This window comes from Aotus nancymaae, unplaced genomic scaffold, assembly GCF_030222135.1.
Source record: "Aotus nancymaae isolate 86718 unplaced genomic scaffold, 86718_ANA_hifiasm-v0.15.2.pri h1tg000057l, whole genome shotgun sequence".
In the NCBI taxonomy this organism is placed as follows: domain Eukaryota; kingdom Metazoa; phylum Chordata; class Mammalia; order Primates; family Aotidae; genus Aotus; species Aotus nancymaae.
In genome coordinates, this window is record NW_026988471.1 from 19,010,393 (window position 1) to 19,030,782 (window position 20,390).

General features: G+C 41.4%; 1 protein-coding gene and 1 pseudogene across 19 annotated transcripts in view; both read right to left on the bottom strand.

Moving 5' to 3' along the window:
• Positions 1–6,724: 6,724 nt before the first annotated feature.
• On the bottom strand, positions 6,725–6,767 carry LOC135269809 (U7 small nuclear RNA; annotated as a pseudogene).
• Positions 6,768–10,162: 3,395 nt separating this feature from the next.
• Positions 10,163–20,390, bottom strand: part of PUM2 (pumilio RNA binding family member 2) — a 108,634-nt gene continuing 98,406 nt past the window's right edge. For 12 of the 19 annotated variants that reach the window (XM_064363881.1, XM_064363878.1, XM_064363880.1 and 9 more), the window contains 5 exons: positions 17,129–17,266; positions 16,325–16,450; positions 15,952–16,073; positions 14,260–14,452; positions 10,163–12,096 (listed from right to left, as the gene is read on the bottom strand). In XM_064363881.1, the coding sequence (XP_064219951.1) occupies positions 11,965–12,096; positions 14,260–14,452; positions 15,952–16,073; positions 16,325–16,450; positions 17,129–17,266 (711 nt within the window). In that variant the 3' untranslated portion in view covers positions 10,163–11,964. The remainder of the gene's footprint in view (positions 12,097–14,259; positions 14,453–15,951; positions 16,074–16,324; positions 16,451–17,128; positions 17,267–20,390) is intronic. The other 7 variants (XM_064363877.1, XM_012453354.3, XM_012453363.3 and 4 more) reach the window with 2 other exon arrangements.

Sequence of the window (20,390 nt, forward strand, 5' to 3'; positions counted from 1 at the left end):
CATTTAATAAAGAGATTTTCCAAACAGGCTTTGTGTGGGCGACAAGGCCGTCTTATTTAGCTCTTGGGTGCAAGCGGGCTGAATCCGAGAAAGGACTGGCAAGGGAGTAGGAGTGGGAATTGGTTTTATAGGTTGGGGCAATTTTTTGGGGGGGCAGGGGTGTTAACAGAGTAAGATCAGTTACAGTGGTGGGGGTAGGGGCAAGGAGTATACATTAGCCTAAGTTCAGTTACAATGGCAGGTGGGGTAAGGCGTAAGAGTAGTTAAGATGGTAGGATGGGGCAGAGGGATACTCACAGAGCAAGAACAGTTAAGATGGCAGGGTGGGGTGAGAAGCTTAATGTCCGGGGAGGCCCCGCTGGGCGATCAGGGATATGGCGAACGCAGGCCGGGGTGAGGGGCGATCAGAGGAGGCAGGCGGGACTTCAGACTTTCTGGGTCCAGGCTTGCACCTGGAGGCCTGACAGTTTTTGCCCTCCCTTTCTAATTCAATTGCATTCTATTCAATGAATGTGTCCTGTATGATTTCAGCTTTTTGGGTTTATTAGACTTTTCATTACGGCCTAATAAATACAAAGAAAAATATTTGAAATTTGCGTACTTGGCTTTAACAACGATTAACTCTTGGGAGGAAAATGAAATTGAAGGGCAGAGATAATGAGGGGAAGATTTTCTTTTCTTTTGCTTTTGATTGTTAGGATTGTTTTTTTTTTTGAGATGGAATCTCACTCTGTCGCCCAGGCTGGAGTGCAGTGGCAAGATCTCGGCTCACTGCAACCTCTGCCTCCCAGGTTCAAGTGATTCTCCTGCCTCAGCCTCCAGAGCAGCTGGGACTACAGGTGTGAGCCTTACTTTCCAGTTCCTTTTTTTCTTTTATTTGCTAATCTTAATTTGTGTGAAATGATACCTCATTGTGGTTTTGATTTGCATTTCCGTGGTGATGTTAATTTTTGTATTTTTCAGTAGAAACGGGGTTTCACCATGTTGGTCAGGCTGGTTTCGAACTCCTGACCTCATGATCCGCCCGCTTCGGCCTCCCAAAGTGTTGGGATTACAGGCGTGAGCCACCGCGCCTGAGGGAAACTTTTTCACCATAAGAATCTGCTCAAGTATAATGGTTTTCAAAAGTAGCCCAGAGAACTTGGGAGCGTAGGCCCCTGGATACAGCGTCCCAGAGCATCGTCGTATGACCGAGAGACACTGCCGTTAAAAACGCACTTACTGCCTACTGGCTCTGCAGTCGTATTTCCTAAGCACCTAACATCAGTCTTTGGGGTAAAGAGAAACACACAGTCTGACCTTCCAGCAGCTCACAGTGTGGTTGGAGAAACGGAAGAAAACAAGCAATTGTAATAATGAGCCATCACGCGATCGACCTTGTCCCTGAAGGAGCTGTCCCCTGATCTGTCTAGGGAAGCTCCAGGGCGGGCTCCAGGAGAGGGGGAGGAACTGGCTGGCCAGAGACAGGGGCAGTAGGGTTGTCAGATTTAGCAAATCAAAACAGAATGTCCAGTTACATTTGAATTTCAGATGAACTTTTTTTTGGTATAAAATGTATAATTATGTCCTATGCAATGTTTGGGATATATTTATACTAAAAAATTTAGTCGCCCCACCCGTGGCTCTAAGTAAGGAAGGGAAGAGGAAGACCAAAATAAGGTTTGGTGCAAGGAGATGGTTCGGTTTCGGACACGTTTGGGGAAAGGGGGCCAGTGGCCACGTGACTGGAGCTGTGGGATTCCAGGCTGCAGGATGTCAGGGTTGGGGCCTGAGGGGCTAGGCCTGGGCTAGCAGTGATAGGAGGTGATGATGGATGTGCCCTGTGATGAGGCAGCGGGCGGTCGTACGTGGCAGTTGAGTGAGATGGGTAGGGTTCTTTCCTTGTTCGAGAAGGCAGGGCGTGTCTGAGCAATCCCGTTTAAAAAGATCAACTTTAGGTAATTGGACGAAGAAACTTCCGGAGCTGGACGGATCCCCTGGGTACGCAGTGCCTGGGCTGGGAAGGTCCCGGGGACCTGTGGTGCAGGGCAGGGCCGGGCCTCCAGGGGGCGTTCTCGGCGGGCGGGGCGGGGGGCGCCTGGTGTCACAGTTGCTTTCTTTTTTTTAAATTATTTTAATTTTTTTATAGAGAAGGGGATCTTGCCATGTTTCCCAGGCTGGCCTCGAATTCCTGGACCCAAGCGATGCCCCTGCCCCTGCCTCTGCCTTCCCAAGTGCTGCGATCACGGGCGTGCACCACTGCGGCCAGCCGAGTTTGCAGCTTTCTAAGGACGCTGCGAGGCCTTTGCCACCCTGAGTGAGCCAGGCTTGGGCGGGCAGGGAGGACTCTAGGTCACCTGGAGGCTGCCCCTGTATCTACGGCTGCCTCTTCCTGCTACAGCTTTCTCTTCCAGGTCCCTTCTCTAGTTTGCCATCCTACGCTAGAAGAGGGTGGGTATAGGCATATAGATGAAGCTGTCATCCTCTCAAACTCCGGGGTGATTCCCTCCCTCCTCTGCTCACAGGTGCCCTCCAAGCCCGGACTCCAGTGCCCAGACCAGAACTGACTTTTGAGGGAGCAGGGCAGAGGAGGACTCTCAGACACCCCTCCTGTTCTCCGGGGCGATCCCATGCTTTTGTCCTCATCCCTGCGGTAGGAGGGACCCACCAGGTGTGACCCGGCTTTCCAAGGCTTCTTTCCATAAAAGGCCAGAGGTAGGAATAAGGCAAGAAAGAGATGGGACTCTGCACTTGTTAGGGGAGCCCCTCAGCTCTGTAACTGGCACTACCTCCAGTCCCTCTCTACTGCTGCTCTGCCAACCTGTGCTGGGTCCTCCACACCACTGCACTTACCGCTTCCCTGCTCAGGAACCTGTGGTGACCCCTACTGTTAACGGAAGCATTGCTTGTATCAAGAATCTCATTCTGCTTCTCCCTCCACTGGAGTGTGTGCTTCTTGCGGGCTGTAGCCTCAGCATCGAGAATACCTGCCATTGACCAGGCACAGTGGCTCACACCTGTAATCTTAGCTCTTTGGAGGCCAAGGAGGGTGGATCACTTGAGGTCAGGAGTTCAAGACCAGCCTGGCCAACATGGTGAAACCCCATCTCTACTAAAAATAGAAAAATCAGGCGGGCATGGTGGTGCACACCTGTAATCCCTGCTACTTGGGAGAATTGCTTGAACCTGTGAGGTGGAGTTGCTGTCAGCCGAGATCGTGCCACTGCACTCTGTACTCCAGCCTGGGCAACAGAACAAGACTCTGTCTCAAAACAAAACCAGACACAAAGTAGTTGCTCAATAAATAAGACTGGGCCGGGCGTGGTGGCTGACACCTGTAATCCAAGCACTTTGGAGGCCGAGGCAGGAGGATCACCTGAGGTCAGGAGTTCAAGATCAGCCTGACCAACATGGTGAAACCCCATCTTTATAAAAAAAAAAAAAATTAAAAAAAAAAAAGACTGAAAATGTGCTGTCTGCTGCACTTGCCTTGCTCTCAACACCGCAAACGCCATCCCCTCATTCTCTTTATCTTACCTTTCCCTTCCAAGCCCAAGGCACTGATTAGTTTTGAAATCTTGATTTTTGTCTAGATTTAAAGGCTTTGAGAAAGGAATTACTTTCCCCCTCCCCACCCTCAGGGCCTAGTGCATTCTCGAAAATAGGTAAGACCTACCAGACACAGTGGCTCATGCCTATAATCCCAGCACTCTGGGATGCTGAGGCAGGAGGATCACTTGAGCCCAGGAGTTTTAAGACCGGTTCAGGCAACGTGACAAGACTCTGTGTTTACCAAGAAACTTAAAAATTAACTGAGCATGGTGGTGCATGCCTATTGTCCCAGCTACTTGGGAGGCTGAGGTGGGAGGATTTCTAGAGCCTGGGAGGTTGACGCTACAGTGATCTGTGATCACACCACTGCACTCCAGCCTGGGTAACAGAGTGAGACCGTGTGTCAAAAAAAACAAAAGGTAAGACGGTGGGGCCGGGCGTAGTGGCTCACGCCTGTAATCCAAGCACTTTGGAGGCCAAGGCAGGCGGATCACCTGAGGTTGGGAGTTCAAGACCAGCCTGACCAACATGGTAAAACCCCGTCTTAAAAAATAATAATAATAAATAAATAAATAGGAAAAAAGAAAAGACCGAATGTTCTGCATATGGTCCTATTTGGCCATGGAATGATGTGCAGTGGATTTTCCTCCACTGTTCGGCATTCCTTCCATAACCTGTGTCTGGCCATGAGCTACATGCGGTTTACACAGAAAAGATACAATCCTGAACTGGGTGGAAGCCTTCTGCTCAACCGCACGGGCACCAAAATGTGTGCTGGGGGAAATCACACATGATCTTCTCAAGCAGCTTTTGACCTCCCTCAGGATCATAGATGGCCGTGTTCGTAAGGGCTTATTAGCCAACATCGCATATCTTCTATGAAGGTGAAAATGCGTGCTTTGTGTAGAGTTGGGTGAGACCCTTGTTTCTGATTTCTAAATACCTAACGCTTTGAGGATGCCCCTAACTTGGTTGTCCAGGCAGAGGCTGAGAGGGAATGGTTTAGAGGGCTAGCAGGCAGATCTTTCTCAGTTCAGTGCCTTCCTTGCTGTAAGCCCAGTTGGCAGAGCTTTACTTAGCTAGGGAGTGTTACTGTGGCTTACTTCAAACTTGATGCATCAATTGGATGGATCCTTATGGAGGGCTGTTCCTCACTTGGCTACAACTGTGGCTCAACTCTCAAACGAAGCAGACTTTTTTTTTTTTTTTTTTTTTTGAGACAGAGTCTCGCTCTGTCACCAGGTGCCAGGCTGGAGTGCAGTGGCGTGATCTCGGCGCACTGTAACCTCCGCCTCCTGGGTTCAAGCAATTCTCCTGCCTCAGCCTCCCGAGTAGCTGGGACTACAGGTGCACACCATCGCGCCCAGCTAATTTTTGTATTTTTAGTAGAGATGGGGTTTCACCATGTTGGCCAGGATGGTCTTGATCTCTTGACATCATGATCCGCCCTCCTCGGCCTCCCAAAGTGCTGGGATTACAGGTGTGAGCCGCTGTGCCCGGCCCAAAGGAGCATTTATAAATAATTGGACGTAGCTCTTTTTTTTGAGATAGATTCGCATTCTGTTGTCAAGGCTGGAGTGCAGTGGTGTGATCCTGGCTCACTGCAATCTCTGCCTCCCAGGTTCAAGTGATTCTCCTGCCTCAGTCTCTTGAGTAGCTGGGATTACAGGTGCCTGCCACCACACCCAGCTAATTTTTGTATTTTTAATAAAGACGGGGTTTCACCATGTTGGCCAGGCTAATCCCAGAACTCCTAACCTTAGGTGATCTGCCCACCTCAGCCTCCCAAAGTGCTGGGATTACAGGTGTGAGCCACCGTGCTGGGCTTGGAGGTAGTTCTTTAAATCAAACGCTCAGCAAAGAATTGATTTGTTTGCAGGCCTGTGCTTTCACTAAAGCATAACCCTAACATCAAGGGCTTCCAAACTGGTGAAAATGATGCAAGAGATGGGGTGAGAAATGGCGGAGATCAGCTAATGGTCCTGAGCCACACTCTTGACCTCCACAAAACCTCAGCAATTTATGGGTCTCTGATACATTTTTGTGTATGTTTGTAAGAGAGATACTGAGATTTCCCATCACAATGACTTTGATTTCTTTGCTCTTCTCTCCATCCTGGCAGCTTGTATACATCAGCGCAAATCTACATATGACTTAATGATTTACCTGCAACTTCAATCAAGAGTTTTGCTCTGGCTGGGCATGGTGGCTCACACCTGTAATTCCAGCACTTTGGGAGGCCGAGGCGGGTGGATCACCTGAGGTTGGGAGTTCGAGACCAGCATGACCAAAATGGAGAAACCCCGTCTCTACTAAAAATACAAAAATTGGCTGGGCGTGGTGGCGCATGCCTGTAATCCCAGCTACTCGGGAAGCTGAGGCAGGAGAATCGCTTGAACCCAGGAGGCAGAGGTTGCAGTGAGCCGAGATCGTACCATTGCACTCCACCCTGGGCAACAAGAGTGAAACTCTGTCTCAAAAAAAAAAAAAAAGAGCTTTGCTCATTTGTAGAAACATTATTTCCAAACCATGTTTTGAGGCTGCATGTAATCAAATTAAAAAAAAACGAAAAACTTATTTTAACTATGAGTGATGTGTAAGAGTTGCTGTAGTAGCTATGTACCAAGTACCCACTTGCCATGGCACTTCACATATATTCTCTTTAATCTTTACAATCTCAGCAGGTCACCCTTCCCTTTACCTACACGAGGAAACTAAGGCTTAAAAGATGAAACCACTTACCTACTAGATATGAAGCCACAGTGTTTGGAATCTGGGTGGTCTAATTCTAGAGCCCAAACTCTGAATCATTACCTTCTGACGCCCAAGAAACTTTGAATCAATTTTTCTGTCATTGGGTTTTCTGGTAAAAACTAGAAAACCTGCTAGACGCCGGGTGCGGTGGCTCACGCCTGTAATCCCAGCACTTTGGGAGGCCAAGGCGGGTGGATCACGAGGTCAAGAGGTCGAGACCATCCTGGTCAACATGGTGAAACTCCGTCTCTACTAAAAATACAAAAAATTAGCTGGGCATGGTGGCGCGTGCCTGTAATCCCAGCTACTCAGGAGACTGAGGCGGGAGAATTGTCTGAACCCAGGAGGCGGAGGTTGAGGTGAGCCGAGATCACGCCATTGCACTCCAGCCTGGGTAACAAGAGCGAAACTCCGTCTCAAAAAAAAAAAAAGAAAAGAAAAAGAAAACCTGCTAGACAAATTCCAAAAGAGCTGTGACATTTGAATCAATTTTAATCCAGCCAATTTATTCCCTTTAAACTACCAAATAGAAGACAATTTCACCTGTTTTTAGTTATTGGTAAATACATATTTAAATTTCTGTGGCACTTCTGCTTCTGCCGGGGTGGTGCCAGAGACGCAGTCATGAGTTGTTTCACGTTTATCAGTAAGAGGAGAGTTTTCCCAAGTCATTGGGTCTGACTGGTCCAGGGTGTCACTCATTAAGGCCACAGGGCACAGGACTTGTGCGTTTTGGCTTCGTAAGGGTTGAAAGGGCCACTCAGTGGAAGAGGGCATGGGAAGGTTTCTCGGTGCTGGTGATGTTCTGGTTCTTGATCTAAATCCTGGATTCATGAGTATTTATTTGTGAAAATCAACAAGCTGTAGAGTTAATTCTGTGCTCTTAAAAATTAAACGTTCTATGAATGGAAAATCAAATAAACTAGAGAAAGTAGCTACAGGACCTATCCTGTCCTGTTTCATCCTGTATTAAGAGTTGGCTGGGTAAGGTGGCTCACAGCTGTAATCCCAGCACTTTGGGAGTCTGAGGCTGGCAGATTGCTTGAGCAGCAGTTTGAGATCAGTCTGGGCAACACAGGGAGACTCCATCTCTAAAAATAAAAAATAAAAAAGTAGCTGGGCATGGTGGCATGTGCCTGTGGTCCCAACTACTTCAGAGGCTGAGATGGGAAACTTGTTTGAGCCTGGGAGGTCGAGGCTGCAGTGAGCAGTGATGGCACCACTGCACTCCAGCCTGGGTGAGAGCCAGATCTTGTCTCAAAAAAACCAAATATATTCCTCAGCCACAAGGTTCTGTGGGAAAGTCAGGATAGAACCTCTACAAACAACGAAGGCCCAGCCCCGTCCTGGCCCTGGCTCCTTCCCTCTGCAGTGCAGTGCTCGAGTAGAACAGCCTCCTAGGAGTAAGGGCTGATGCCTCAGCACTCCATTCCTTCTCATCTCCCTGTTCATAGATACATTTTCTGAAAGACCTAGAGGTAGTTCTTGGTAAATATATTATTGGTAAATATATTCTACCAGGCAAAAGTTAAGCTATTTTTTTTTTTTTTTTGAGACAGAGTTTCGCTCGTTACCCAGGCTGGAGTGCAATGGCGCAATCTCAGCTCACTGCAACCTCTGCCTCCTGGGTTCAAGCAATTCTCCTGCCTCAGCCTCTCAAGTAGCTGGGACTACAGGCATGCGCCACCATGCCCAGCTCATTTTTTTGTATTTTTAGTAGAGACGGGGTTTCATCATGTTGACCAGGATGGTCTCGATCTCTTGACCCGATTCACCCGCCTCGGCCTCCCAAAGTGCTGGGATTATAGGTGTGAGCCACCTCACCCGGCCAAGCTAGATACTTTTAAGTGAGGTAGGGAAGGTGAACAGTGAATATGGTTCCTTAATCGGGGTTTCTTTGTCCCTTGCTGCTTTAAAAATCTTCCGGAGAAAGTGCTGTCATGATGGCATATAGTGAATAACTATGACCCCGCTGAATTTAGAAAACTGCTTTCCTTAGGTTGGTAAGCCAGGATGCAAAGATGTGGTATTTGCTTAAGACCTTTTCATTTCAATACAATGTGAGGTAGTATGTCAATAATTCAAGAGGGTTTCTCTGAGAGCCAAATCAAGACAAAGTTAAATTTCAGGATAAACAATGTGTGTGATGATATTTCTTTTTCAGACTTAGCTTTATGTAGGTTTCCATTTTGGAGTCTATCAAATTGTTCCGGCTTTTTTTCTTCTTATAGTTAATAGAGTGAGAAAAACAGAAATGGTATTAACAAGCAATTCATTAAGAACTAGGTTCTTGGCCAGGCATAGTGGCTCACATGCCTGTAATCCCAGTACTTTGGGAGGCCAAAGTGGGAGGATCACTTGAGGCCAGAAGTTCAAGACCAACCTGATCAACATAGCAAGACTCCATCTCTTAAAATAATAACAACAATAATTAGGTTCTAGGTATCTTTTTGTATATTCTCAATTAAAACTAATGAGTTAAGCAGTAGTATCCCTTGATACAGATTAGGGCCTCAAGGCTTAGATAAGTTCACAAGGTTTGTAAATAGTAAACTTCAAATCTACGCCTAAACTTAAATTATATTTACCTTTTGCCTCCTCAAGTTCATGTGGAAACAGGCTAAGGTTTTGTCCTACGAAGTATGCAATTACATATTTTTAATACTAATCGAAGGAGAGAATTAATACCATCAGAGGAATCAGCGGCTCCAGAATAGCACCCATGTAAAAAATGTATTTGTTTTCCTGAAGTCAGAGTAAACCTGAATGGGCAATTTTAAATTATAACTGAGGTAGAGAGGGGTATTTTATCTAGAGAAAAACACGAGACCAGGTTTATTTCATACAATGTTATTCACACATTTTTCATTTTCTAATTTATACATAATATACAAAGAAGTGAAGTTAAACATTATTTCATATGAACCAATTAAGAGCCAGGACTTAAGACAAACTGGTCCAGAAACAATCCATATCAAAAGGAGACACTCGAGTAAAGCCTAGGTAGTTTAGCCCAATTGTTTCTTTATTCTGAAATGTCATTTTCAGATTTTACCAAAATTTCATGCCAACTTACTAAAAGGTAAAAATTGAGGTGGGCACCCAAAATGGCAGACTGTAAAATTTCTACAAGAAGTTATTTTTGTAGAGCAGGCCTGAAAGTATTGGGAAGATTGGGTTGTCAGCACTGGGACACGTGGGAATATCAGAACCCCAAGAAGAGGGTTTAGTTTCTCAATGTAATATTCTCTAGTACTTGTCATTTTCTAAAATTGCAGAGATAATGCCTGTGCCAACAGAGAGCAAGGATGAAGGAAGACTAGGAATTCAACTGTACAAAGACAGGAAAGTCATTACCAATCTCCAACATGACAGCTTTGATCCTAAAACCATGGGCTGATACTGAGAACAAAAGTCTAACATGGGCCGAAATACTCTGAGGTTGGCAAAGTAGGAAAAAGTAAGAGAGCGGCTTTGTGTGGGTTAAAAAAAAAGGTGCTGCTACAGTGACTGGTACATGTTGACGACCCTGTGTGATTATGAGAAGGAACAGTGACAAGTGTTTGGATTTAATGGCCTCTCCAAGGAATGTTGGGTTAGAAAACTAAAATAACTAAACACCAAACATGAAAAGGTATGCCTGGCATCCCCAAACTTTATGCCATTATTTTTAGGTTCATAATATGAACAACTAAGTGATAAAACCTTTACATTCCACATTGTGCTCAGAAGATAGCTTTTCTTCTGCAGATCTCTAGTAAAAAAAAAAATCTCTTCCATATTCAGCTGACAGAGATAGCATGTTCATTTTAGTTTTCAGCACTAAACATAAGTGGGTCAACATAAATGTTTATACAAAATACTGACTTCAACAAAATACAAAGCACTTTCTTTATCTTTCAGAAACTGAATATACACAGCAAGTTTTTTTCCAAAATATTTTCATAGGCAAAGGATTAAAAACGATTTTAATTATACACATATGGTCACAATTTTGCCTTAAAAAGATTGTTGGGAAATGTACATAAGGCCGCTTGTAAATGTACATCGTGTTACTGTTATGTCTTATGTCCAGAGAAAAAAATGTTATCATACAGATTTGCTCTTACTTGGGAGTAGGCTATTCAAAAATACAGTACTCTTCTGTACAAAGAAAAAAGTCACATCACATTTAATAAGATGAAAAAAGCATTGGCCTCCATGGTAACCAAATATCTCAGTCCAATACTTTCTGTTATGCACAATACCCTGACTTCAATTGAAAGTGATCCAAATTCTAGCATGTCCATATTAACAGTCAACAACTATGTTATAAAACAAAATGATCTCACAATAATAAAAAGAAAGCTGGTTCATACTTCTGAAACCATATAAAGATAAAAAATTTTTAAAAAATCACTCTCAATTTGGAGAAATAAATTTACATTATACAACACTATATTGCCAGGTCAAAGAGGGCAGGGACATAAATGTACACTAAAATGCAAATGTATCCCAAAGAGATAAAACAAATTCCATTTACAGCATGAAGGTTTACAAATGTACACCTGTACAACCAAGGAAAGCATCACTACTAAATTAAGCAAGGCTTTTATAATAAACATTGAAACAAGATTTCCTTTCAAAGTGTAAACTTACATCTATTACTACACACACAATGCATATATTTATAGAAAGCAAAAAGAGCTATCTGAATATGTAATCATGCTTAAATGCTGAGCTATCAAATTCACTTTTCAGTGGCCCCTTTTCACCTCTATCTGGTTCCTACTTTCTGCCTCTATGAAAAAGCAAAATAAAGCTCAACACTTCCTCAACATGTCTTTGTAATTCTATAAGCAAAACAAAACACAAATTTCCACTCTTTCTCATTGCAAACCAAACTGAAAAGTTAATATATGACTTAACTTTTCATTTAGTGCACTTAATTGGAAGTGTCACCATGACTTTGTATTTCTTAACTCTTACAACAATTACATATGTAAAGTATATACAATATTTTTGTACATTGCCAGAGACATTTTAGGGCAGTATTTGTATTAAAACCACATCTACCATAAATAACGTTAAGTTCTTTTCATCTGAAACCATTTTATTCGTCTTACTTGCTCATTATTTGCATGATAGTTTGTGAATTACCAAAATACAACTTAACTCTTTTTAAAATATTAATAATATTTATGCAGTTGATTGTTAATCTGTTATAAAAGGTCTCACACAAAGGAAAAAAATAAGGACTATAATTCTATATACATCTCTATAAACCTGTTGTGCTATGGGGTTGTAGACCTACCAGACTGTGAGCCAGTTTATTAAAAGAATACTGTACTTTTTCCTTTAAAAACTATTTTTGTGACTTTACAAGGTAAAAATTTACAAAATATGAGACAGCTTTTTATTTTTGATACAGTTACATCATATACAGGCATTCTGTGCTTTGCCAGCAATCCAATCTGACAGGTCTCCACTCAGGGCTGAATATCATTTAGAATTCATCCCCCACCCCCCAAATATACACAAGAACCTTAAAAAATTTACAAATGGATGAATAAAGTCAATAAATAGTTTTGTTTTAAAAAAAAAATTGAAGATTCATAGTTGAGTTGTGTTTTGATAATTCACACACACAAAAAATCTTTTCACATGGTTAAATTATCTTCTTTCTCTTGCTTCTGTAATTTACAGCATTCCATTTGGTGGTCCTCCAATAGGTCCTAGATCCGGGCTATTCTTCAAATAATACTTTTCCAGCTTGGCCAGTATATGCTTCCCATATGTGTATTTGCGCAAAGTAGTAATGTGAGGTCGAATCTGAAAAACAAATAATCTGCTTAGAAAATCTAAGTCATTTTAGTTTCCAATTTCTTAAAAAAGCACCCCTAAATCTGGGTAATTTAGAGGAATAATTCCAACTAAAAAAATGTAAATCCAAAGAAAGCTACTTTTTGCAAAAGCAGTTGTGATCCACTCAATCCTTATAAACATGTTCTCAAAATTGTTCAATGAATAAAAAAGCACTACATCTAACTATGTCACATGCAAATAGGCAGAGGCCCCAAATATAGCAAGAAAGTTACCCAGTAATTTATTAATTTAGTAATCCAGGAATTTATTCTACTAAAAAAATTATGAACATACTTTTTTTTTACAAAGCACTACTTATAACAATTAAACAATTAGGGACAATCCAAATATAACAAATATGATATAAGTTAAATAATGTAACTATTAAAAATAAGATTGCATTTTTGTAATATTCATTGGTTTACAGAAAAATACTAAATTAAAAGGTAGAAACTTTAGATGCCACTAATTTGGGAGAATGAGATGGGAGGATCACCTGAGCCCAGGAGTTTGAAACCAGACTGGGCAACATAGCGAGACCCTATCTCTATCAAATATAAACAAAACTAGTGAGCTTGCGTGCCTGTAGTCTCAGCTACTAGGGAGCCTAAAGTGGTAGGATGGCTTCAGCCAGGAGGCTGAGGCTACAGTTAGCTGAGATCTCACCACTGGACTCCAGCCTGTGCAACAGAGACCTTGTCTTGAAAGAAAAGAAGAAAAGAAAAAGGAAAACTTAACATCAAGTTGAAGAATGCATTTTAAAAATCAGAAGGCCAAAACACTTTTATAGATGGAAGGAATCTTAAGATACCAGTTTTCTGTCTATATGAGGAGAGGACCAAAGGGGGTTATGTACTTTGCTCCATGTTTTGTAAATGAATACATTTAGAAAAAGATCAAGGGTATTCAAAATAAATGTTTCTTTCAGTGTTCTTTATAACAGTAAGTTTCCCTACTACAATTACTAATTTCTTAAAGAATTATTAGATTCTAGGAGGAAGATACAGAGAGAAAACAGCTTAAAGGGAAACAATTATGAATTAGTACTACCTCCCACAACATAAACACAAAATTCTACTTAGAAAATTGAATTAGGTTAAAAATCAAAGTTCAATCCATGTATTACAGTAAATTAAACATAGTCTGCCATCTGTATATGTGGATTCAACCAACCATTGGTCAAAAGCACTTTTTTTAAATGACAAAGTTTGTATTAAACAGATTTTTTACTTGTTATTACAGTATGACTATTTACATAGCACTTACACTGCATTAGGTATCATAAGTAATCTTGAGATGAGTATATGGGAGGATGTGATTAGGATATATGCAAATACTATATGCCATTTTATATAAGGGACCTGAGCATCTGTAAATTTTGGCACAGGAGTGGGTGGGTCCTGCAACCAATCCCCCACAAATACTGAGGGCAACTGTACAGTTAAATAAGACGAAGGCAAAAAGAACAATGTAAAACACAGATAACAGATGAGAAATGAATATGATTCCCTAAGAATTTCTTTTCAATGATTTTTTTGAGACAGGGTTTTGCTCTGTTGCCTAGACTGGAGTGCACTGGCATGACACAGCCCACTGTAGCCTCAACTTCCAGGATTCAGGTGATCCTCCCATCTCAGCCACCTGAGTAGTTGGGACCACAGGCATGTGTCATTATGCTCAGCTAATTTTAAATTTCTGTAGAGAAGGGGGTCTCACTATGTTGCCCAGACTGGCCTTGAACTCCTGAGCTCAAGCGGTCTCCCGCCACAGCCTCCCAAGTAGCTGGGATTTAAGGCATGCACCACGATGCTAGTCTAATTGGTTTTTTTTGGTAGAGGCAGGATCTTGCCACATTGCTCAGGCTAGTCTCAAACTCCTGGGGCTCAAGTGATCTTGTCACCTCAGCCTCCCAATCTGTTGGAATTATGGGAAAAAGGTACCATGCCCAGCAGTGATAACCTTAAGAATAAAAATGGAAATCATACCAATATCTGCCAAAGGATATCCATCAATTTTAACTTTTTCCTCCAGTTATAACGATACAGGAGGAAATGAAAGCCCAAGGAAGTTAAATGTGTAGCCTAAACACAAAGACGAACAAAGTTATCTGAGTGTTATATGATGTATTACCTTGTGCATGATTATCTTTCTCTGAGCAGGTTCAGCCATATCAATCATCTTTTGAACCACATAATTGGCATACTGGTCCTTCATCATGGTGTATAAGGCACTGTGAGGACCATCATTCTGGCAGCAAACCTCATCAATCAGTAAAGCTCTCTCAGCACGGGAGGCATGAGTAACACACTTTTCTACTACATTGCTAAAAATTAAAGCAGATAAACAAAGCTTTGTTATTTTTTTCTTTACAGCAAAATTCTCTTGACTTTTGAAAGAATTTTCTCCAATGTATGATAAAACAGAAGTCAGTATGGGATTCTCTAATGATTACTTTTATTTTCTTCTTTTTTTATTTGAGACAGAGTCTCGTTCTGTCACCCAGGCTAGAGTGCAGTGATGCTATCTATCATGGCTCATTGCAGCCTTGACCTCCTTTGCTCAAGTGATTCTCCCACCTCAGCCTCCCTCAGAGCTGAGACTATAAGCATGCGCCACCATGCCTGGGTAATTTTTTGTAGAGAAAGGATCTCCCCCTATGTTGCCCAGGCTGATCTCAAATTCCTCGGCTCAAGTGATCCTCCTGCCTTGACCTCCCAAACTGCTAGGATAACACCTGTGAGACACTGCACCCAGTCAATTACTTTTATAACAGAAACTGGTATCATCGAACAACCTACATCATTTTGACATCCACAGGTTTAATTATGGGCCTCTTAAAATTGTACTTCAGAAAAAGGAAATCAGGTCATTAGAGTTGTGACGCTTTCAAGAACACACACTAAATACATTTGCATGTCCGGTGTTGGGAAAAACTATTTTACAAATACACATTTTATAAATAAACGTATGTGGACAAAACAGATTTGTTATGTATATTTTTTAAAAAATAAAAGCAATGGAGTCAGGCGCGGTGGTTCATGCCTGTAATCTCAGCACTTTGGGAGGCCGAGGCAGGCGAATAACCTGAGGTCAGGAGTTCAAGACCAGCGTGGTCAACATGGTGAAGCCCTGTCTCTACTAAAAATACAAAATTAGGGCCGGGAGCGGTGGTTCATACCTGTAATCCCAGCACTCTGGGAGGCCGAGACAGGTGGATCATGAGGTCAGAAGTTTGAGACCAGTTTGGCCAATATGGTGAAACCCCACCACCTCTACTAAAAAATACATAAAAATCAGCCAGGTATGGTGGTGAGTGCCTGTAGTCCCAGCTACTCAGGAGGCTGAGGCAGGAGAATTGCTGAAACCTGGGAGGCAGAGGTCACAGTGAGCCGTGATCATGCCACTGGAACCCAGGAGGCAGAGGTTGCAGTGAGCCAGTGAGCTGAGATCACACCACTGCACTGCAGCCTGGGCGACAAAGTGAGACACTGTTTCAAAAAAAAAGAAAAAAAAAAATTAGCTGGGTGTGGTGGTGTGTGCCTGTAATCCCAGCTACACAGGAGGCTGAGGCAGGAGAATAGCCTGAACCTGGGAGATGGAGGTTGCAGTGAGCCAAGACTGTGCCAATGCACTCCAGCCTCGGCAAAATGCAAAACTCCATCTCAAATAATAAAAATAAAAGCGATGTTCTACAGATGTGTTTTAATGACACCAAAAAAAGACTACAGTTTAATGCTACATTCTACATGTATTTCTGTGATAACTAATAAAAGTCATTGAGATGAAAGAACTGACTCCTGGAATTAGAAAGTATGGGAATACCTGGCAAATTTGTGCTGACTCAGGGCTAAAACCTTTCCTCTGATTTCGGAAACAATTTTGCTCTTGTCTTCAGGTCGACCGTGTTCCAGTACATGCTGAATAACATAATTTCCGTACTGATCCTAAGGACAGATATTTAAAAATTACTTTCCCTAAGTCATTCCTTAAGAATGATTATTCTTTAAAGACATGTTAATAATTTTGTCTAAAAATCCAGTAGTATATAGTTAGGAGAATACAACAGGCTTTTGTCTCATTCTTTCTATAGTGTGTTTAATAACAAATTACATTTCTTTTAAAAATTAAAACAATTTCCAAAAATATATAAAAAATAAAAATATATAAATATTTCAAATTGTTAGGGAATTTATACCTGTACCAACTGCTCTGTATGTTGGTGGAGTTCTTCTAAGATAGGTAAGGTCTGTTCTGCAGTGCAATGCTCTAGGATGCGCTGAATTACTCTGCAGCCATAAGGATGAGTTGAAAGCACAAATACCTGAGGACAATTAGAAGAATTAAAATTTGTATTCTCTGACATTTTTAAACAGTTTGTTGAAGCAGACCGGTTTTCTGAACAACAAACACCTTAAAGTAGTTTAAAATAGAAGGGTGATGAGCTCACATTTAATATGACTACCACCATGTTGGCAAAGACTGAAGAGTGAGGGCAGAGAGCACTCCATTTAGGAGCTGAAGATACTTTGATCAAAAGGAATCTAACCAGAACACTGAGGCTATGTAACGATGAGAATGAATGAGCAAAAAGAGAAAGGGTAGTTTAGCATTAAGAACTATTAATTACTATGTATTAGTTCCAAATTGCTACGTATTTTCTGTCTTATTATACAGTCTTATGTCTTTCTCCAAACTTCCTTCCCTTCTCTGAGAAAACCTGAAAAATATTGTTGGGTATAAATAAAAAATAATTCTAACAGTGATTACCTTTACTTCTTACAGTAATGTCATTAAACTCTTATTCTGTTTTGCAGCTTCAGAAAAATGAAGCTAACTACTGCCTATGGAAGAGGAAGAAATTAATGTACATTTATTGTTTTGTATCCTATTTTTGCATGCAAGTGCTGGGTATTATCTAGTGACTTATGAAAAACGTGTTGATATTCAAAATTCTAAAATAATGCCTGCTAACAAATTATAAGCCAAAACTCAAACATACTTGTCCCTTGAAAGCATCAATGATGAATTGCAGTGACTGTGGCTGAACACATTCAATACATTTTTGTACAACATGGTTTCCATTTTGATCTTTCACACATTTCAGCACATGACCATCCAGCTCCTTTACCATTTCACTCTGCAAAAGATAGGATTTTATTTAAATAATTACCTCAAATGAGAAAATACTAGTACATTTTAACTCAGTACTAAAAATTAAAAATCTCAGTATATTTATCTCAGGATTAAAAATATTGAGAACAAAAATATATTCAAAAATATTATTTCCTGTTTGTCAAGAGTTTAAATTTTTTTCTCTTGTAGTATAATTAGCAGAAACCACTGAAAAGTGAAAATTACTAGCAGCCGGGCGTGGTGGCTCACACCTGTAATCCCAGCACTTTGGGAGGCCAAGGCGGGTGGATCACGAGGTCAAGAGATCGAGACCATCCTGGTCAACATGGTGAAACCCCGTCTCTACTAAAAATACAAAAAAAAAAAAATTAGCTGGGCACAGTGGCGCGTGCCTGTAATTCCAGCTACTCAGGAGGCTGAGGCAGGAGAATTGCCTGAACCCAGGAGGCGGAGGTTGCGGTGAGCTGAGATTGCGCCACTGCACTCCAGTAACAACAGCTGTTACTCCTGGGTAACAACAGCGAAACTCCGCCTCAAAAAAACAAAAACAAAAACAAAAACAAACAAAAAAAAGTGAAAATTACTAAAACATACTGCAGGATTACAGTATAAATGATATATGTTGAAACAACCTAGTAACACTGAATTTGCTATATTTAAACTGTCTTCACTGTGTAAATCATCCAATAATATTTAGCAGGTGGTAACTAATATGACTAATTCAGAATTCTATACTTTTGCCTTACTTAGTACCACCTCCAGCACCAAAGGAATTATTTTTAATGGCTGAGTGAGTTTATCAAGTACATAGAAAACGATAAGGAGTTGATGACTACTTATGGGCTTTGTGACTTTTACATATTATCTCAATAATTCCCTAAGGGAAGAATTAATGTCAGACATCTTCGTTCTTTTTTAAAATGGTCTTATAATAAAGAACTTGTAGCCAGGTGCGGTGGCTCACACTGGTAATCCCAGCACTTTGGGAGCCTGAGGTTGGTGGATCACCTGAGCTCAGGAGTTTGAGACCAGCCAGGGCAATATGGTGATACCCAGTTACTACCAAAAATACAAAAAACTAGCCAGGCGTGGTGGCGCATGCCTGTGGTCCCAGCTACTTGGGAGGCTGAAGTGGGGATCGCTTGAGCCTGGGAGGCGGAGGTTGCAGTGAGTTAAGACTGTGTCACTGCATTCCAACCTGGGTGACACAGTGAGACTCTGTCCCAAAACAAAACAAAAAAACCGTAAAACTTTATATAGCTTTTAATATTGATAAATAATCTGTGTGCCTTATTAAAGCAATAAAAAATAGTACTGTGGAGAAAAGGAGCACACATATTCAATCTAAAGGCATTCATATTTAAAATATCTTTCACCCAAAGGACTTTCAACTATATTTTGAAGTAACCATGGTGAATCTTGTTAAGTCAGGCTATAATACAGATGTTTAATTTTATTTATTTATTATTATTATTTAATAGAGACGAGGTTTCACCATGTTGGCCAGGCTGGTCTTGAACTCCTGACTTCAGGTGATCCATCCGCTTTGGCCTCCTAAGTGCTGGGATTACAGGTATGAGCCACCACGCCTGGCCAATACAGATGTTTATGAACTAAAATCACTGGGTGCCGTGGCTTACGCCTGTAATCCCAGCCCTTTGGGAGGCCGGGGTGGACGGATCACCTGAGGCCAGGAGTTTACCAATCTGGTCTTCCTGGTGAAACCTCATCTCTACCCACCTCCCCACCAAAAAAATTAGCTAGTTGTGGTGGTTCATGCTCATGGTCCCAGCTACTCAGGAGGCTGAGGCATGAGAATCAACTGAATCCAGGAGGCAGAGGCTGCAGTGAGCTGAGATAGTGCCACTGTACTCCAGTCTGGGAGACAGAATTGGACTCTGTCTCAACAAATAACTAAAATGGACTAAATTACAAAATAAAACATGCTTAAGAATCCAAAGGCCAGGTGTGGTGGCTCATGCCTGTAATGCCAGCACTTTGGGAGGCCAAGGTGGGCAGATCACAAGGTCAGGAGGTCAAGACCAGCCTGGCCAACAGGTGAAACTCCATCTCTACTAAAAACACAAAAATTAGCTGGGCATGGTAGCGCATGTCTGTAATCCCAGCTACTTGTGAGGCTGACTTAGGAGAATTGCTTGAATCTGGGAGGCAGAGGTTGCAGTAAGCCGAAATTGCCCCATATTCTAGCCTGGGCAACAGAGCAAGACTCTGTCAAAAACAAAACAAAACAAAAAATACTATTATCCATTAACAGTATCAACACAACAAAGTCTTACTCCTAATGCTTTTATTTTTAAATATCGAAGACATTTAAAAAATATCTATACCAGTTAGAAACTTGTGGCAGAGAAATTCTAACCTTTTAAATAATCAAATGTGTTTATATTTCTCCATTGTGATGTATCTTCAAATTACTCTAAAACTCGCATTTCCTCTGGAGGAATAATAGTATTTTCTCACAGATTTTTAATGCAGTGATGAATATATACACATATATAGCCATTCATACATATATTACTATTTACTGGAATTTACCTTCATTGCATGAGTCAAAGACAATCTCTTTCCAAACTTAAACTACCATTACGTTTTGAGAAAGAATTATTTCCTTCAGTCCTTACGCTTTCATTGTAATACATAAATCAGGTAGTCAGAAAACAGTATTTATTTGGGGCTAAAAAATTTCTTATTAAAAGTCTGTTTAATCTTATACAATAACCCCACTAATTAATTAGTGTTGCTTCAAAATGTATTTTAAAAATCTGGTGAATTTATCTTTATCCCCTACTCGCAATATTCTTGTCTATTTCAAATGATTTTAAGCATTATTTTGATCAATTAGGGAAAAAAAAGTCCCAGGAGTACATGATTAGAATTGCATTATTCCTTTATTAATGAAGAATATTTAGATTTTCAATTCAATCACACAGAATATTTCTCATTTAAGTTACGTGCTTTTTCCTCAAAAAATTATAAATTTGTTAAGATAATTCTTTTTTTTTTTTTTTTTTTTTGAGACAGAGTTTCGCTCTTGTTACCCGGGCCGGAGTGCAATGGCGTGATCTCGGCTCACCGCAACCTCCGCCTCCTGGGTTCAGGCAATTCTC